General features: G+C 44.8%; 1 protein-coding gene across 1 annotated transcript in view; it reads left to right on the forward strand.

The window, feature by feature from the left end:
• The window catches only part of inhbaa (inhibin subunit beta Aa), a 38,651-nt gene that overhangs the window by 23,783 nt on the left and 11,121 nt on the right, over nucleotides 1-3,747 (forward strand). Inside the window, exon 2 of the mRNA XM_037694021.1 lies at nucleotides 786-941. Coding sequence (XP_037549949.1) covers nucleotides 786-941 — 156 coding nt within the window. The remainder of the gene's footprint in view (nucleotides 1-785; nucleotides 942-3,747) is intronic.

The raw sequence follows: 3,747 nt of genomic DNA on the forward strand, positions 1-3,747 counted from the left end.
GGCTCTGGTCTCACCAGTCTCTGGTCTTACCTGGCTCTGGTCTCACCTGTCTCTAAACTTAATAAACAACATTAGTCTTAATAACTGAACATCGGCTTGTTAAGGTGCTGTTTGACGATAAACTTATATAAAGTTATTTGCAATACTTAAACTTAATCATTTAATATATTCTTATTCGAGGCGTTATTGTTTTAAAGTTGCTCCCAGACATTTTTAGTTTAAGAAAATGTATTTTTTAATGATTTTGTTGAAAGAAATCTGAGGTTTAAGCTCAACAGGAATCAGGTTTATGAGTAAAACCAAGTAAAAAATGTCCAAAACTGGATTTAGTCAAACGTCTCCTCATCTCTGTTGAGACGTCTCTTTGGAGGAACCAGTGAGGACAAGAAGACACTGAGTTTTGGAATTTTTTTAAAACAGCCAATTTTAAATGGAAGAGAAGGAGGACAAGGTGAGACAGGGGACTAATAACCCAAGGAAACTGTCCCTGAGTGAGTCCTCGAGTCAGCTCTCTGAGAGACACAGGTTTAAATTGAGTCCTGACTGTAGTGAGAAACTGCTGGAACTGGGGAGTCCCTCAGTGTGTCCCTCAGTGTGTCCCACATTCTGTACCTAAATCTACCCAAGTCTGTCCTACAGTGTGCATTCTATGGTGTGTCCCTCAGTGTGTCCTACAGTGTGTCCTTCAGTGTGTCCCACAACATGTCATGAAGTGTGTCCTATAGTGTCCTACAGTGTGTCTTCTATAGTGTGTGTCCTACAGTGTGTTCTTGTCTGTCCTACAGTCTGTCCTACAGTGTGTCCCTCAGTCTGTCGTACAGTCTGTCCTACAGTCTGTCCTACAGTGTGTCCCTCAGTGTGTTCCACAGTGTGTCCTACAGTGTGTCCCTCAATCTGTCCTACAGTGTGTCCCTCAGTGTGTCCCTCAGTGTGGGAGTAAGGTAGGACAAAGTTGCTGCAGTCGTGTAATAATAATGTTTAGCTGATTGATCTAACAGGAAGTTGTTGTTTGGTTGACCTGATGACAATATTCGTTTGACTCCGTGGTTTTAATGGTGGACGTCTGCTCCTCTGAAGCAGCAACTTTTCTCACAGCAACCTGTGAAACGTAAAAACAACCAGAGAGGCACTGAACCTGCTCCCTGCGTGAACCTGTTTTCAGAAGCAGCAGTTTCAGAGAAAAAGTAGTAAAAGCGCCTGAGTCCATGTTCCTGTCAGCAGCAAACAGCAGCCAGACGGTGTTTAAAGAGCAGCTGCAGAACATTCAGGAACATTTAGGAGCTGCAGGTCCTCCCAGGAGCCTGAAGAACCTGAGGAATCTGAGCTGGAGAAGCATCAGTGAACAGCTGGAAGGGTTGATGGTTGATACCGATAGCATCAATGTTCTGATGATTCCTTTATATTCAGTCCAAAGTTCAGTTCTGTTCAGTCTGTTAAAGAAAAATGGACCAAACCTTCCTGCCAGGTCCCACTGAAGGTCTGGGTTGGACGTCGTTCTGCTCAGTTGTCTCTTTGGACACTTTATTTAAATACAATTTGAAAGTTTCTCCTGTGTTGTTCTGAGTAAACTCCTGGTAATCCAGTTCGACAAACACGGCGACACTCCGGCTCTAATGTAATCCAGACCTTCAGCCCTCAGAAACCATGTGATTGGTAGACGAGGCTGAAACGTGACGAGTTCTTCAGGCGCATGGAGCTGCTGAGGTCAGTTTGATGTTTGTTATTGCCCTGGTGTTTGAAGCTGAGCTTCACTGCTGGAACCGTTTTACGGCCCGTTTTATTTGGAACCAGCAGCCGACGCACATGACAGGACCGTTAACACAAACCGACCCGAGTGTTAACTGACACCAGAACCTCCAGTTGTTCTCCAACACTTCGTCTCGTTGCACTTTATTGTGAAAAATCCACCCAGAAGCAACAATAAAAGCACTACATCTACAAGGAGGCCGTAAACACGCGGCGGGTGAAACATTAACAAGAAGAACAACAGCGGAGAACAAAACGCACAGCCAGGGACGTTGGTGTCTCGTTACTTCAGCTGCAGATGGGTTTGATGGTTCTGGTTCCAGGCTGTGAGCTCGATGCTGTTTGGGTTTGGAGACGATGAAGGGTATCATCGGAGTTCAAGTCATTTCTAGATGATCCGCTCCAGACATGCCGACAAACAGCAGTTCTGGTCAACTCTGTTGGACTGAAGTTCCTGATCTCCATGGAAACCTTTATTCAGCTGTCTGCTGTTAAAAGGTTTAAAATGTCAGTGCTAATAAAATGAAGGTGGTGTCGGTTCCATTCCCGAAACGTCAAATGTCACCACTGAATTCAAGGTGTGGAGGTACATCATGACCACAGGTGAAGGTTGGACGTTAGTAACCTGAGAACTTTGCCTGTAGGCTCTACTCTCCTCACCAGAACAGTTTGGTCCAGAGTCCACATGACTGCCAGTTCACCTGTCCATCTCCTGCTGGGCCTCACTGATGAAGACACCTTAAGACACTTGAGCACCTCCTCATTCCTAACTGTCGGCAGACGACTCCTTTCCAGTTGGCGTCTGTAACACGAAATAAAATCCCATGACCTGAACATGTTTAAGTCTCAAGGATCTCTTGTTTTGTCCAGCTTCTTACAGAAATATTTAGATTTGTCTGATTTCTGCAGTGAATTGTTTGATGAAGACAATAAAATCAGGAGGCAGTTTATAGATTCAGGGTTTGTAACAGTAAAGACGAGGACAGAGCCGGAGACACAAGACGGAATGAATTAGGAGGACGGGAGAAAACCAAGAAGTGGCTGTCCTGTGAGCGATGATAGGAGAACTGAACCAGGGGTCTGTTCTAGTTTTAAAACCTGAACCAGGGGTCGGTTCTAGTTTTAAAACCTGAACCAGGGGTCGGTTCTAGTTTTAAAACCTGAACCAGGGGGTCGGTTCTAGTTTTAAAACCTGAACCAGGGGTCGGTTCTAGTTTCAAAACCTGAACCAGGGGTCTGTTTTAGTTTCAAAACCTGAACCAGGGGTCTGTTCTAGTTTTAAAACCTGAACCAGGGGTCGGTTCTAGTTTCAAAACCTGAACCAGGGGGTCGGTTCTAGTTTTAAAACCTGAACCAGGGGTCTGTTCTAGTTTCAAAACCTGAACCAGGGGTCGGTTCTAGCTTCAAAACCTGAACTAGGGGTCTGTTCTAGTTTCAAAACCTGAACCAGGGGTCTGTTCTAGTTTTAAAACCTGAACCGGGGGTCGGTTCTAGTTTCAAAACCTGAACCAGGGGGTCTGTTCTAGTTTTAAAACCTGAACCAGGGGTCGGTTCTAGTTTCAAAACCTGAACCAGGGGTCTGTTCTAGTTTCAAAACCTGAACCAGGGGTCGGTTCTAGCTTCAAAACCTGAACCAGGGGTCGGTTCTAGTTTTAAAACCTGAACCAGGTCAGCTGAGGATAATGTGGTTGTAAAACAACTGCATGAATAAAACATAAAAAAATACAGAAAAGGACGGAAGAAACCCCAACTGATGTAAAAATAAACAACCCAAAACCTTCTGATGTGAAAAGTTTTCACTTTTTTCATCGTAGTCAACACCCCCAAACTAACTGTGAGTTTTAAGATTCCAACGGTCCCTGAAGTAGCACGACAACAACAACACGTCATCAGTAAACAACAAAGCAAACCTGACCGACGACCTGAATCTGATGACCTCGGCTCACTTCAAACAGATCTGAGCTGTGATTGGTCGCTGCAGACTGATCTGAGAACAGCCGG

The sequence above is a fragment of the Nematolebias whitei genome, chromosome 20 (assembly GCF_014905685.2).
Source record: "Nematolebias whitei isolate Nwh7 chromosome 20, NemWhi1, whole genome shotgun sequence".
Lineage (NCBI taxonomy): Eukaryota > Metazoa > Chordata > Actinopteri > Cyprinodontiformes > Rivulidae > Nematolebias > Nematolebias whitei.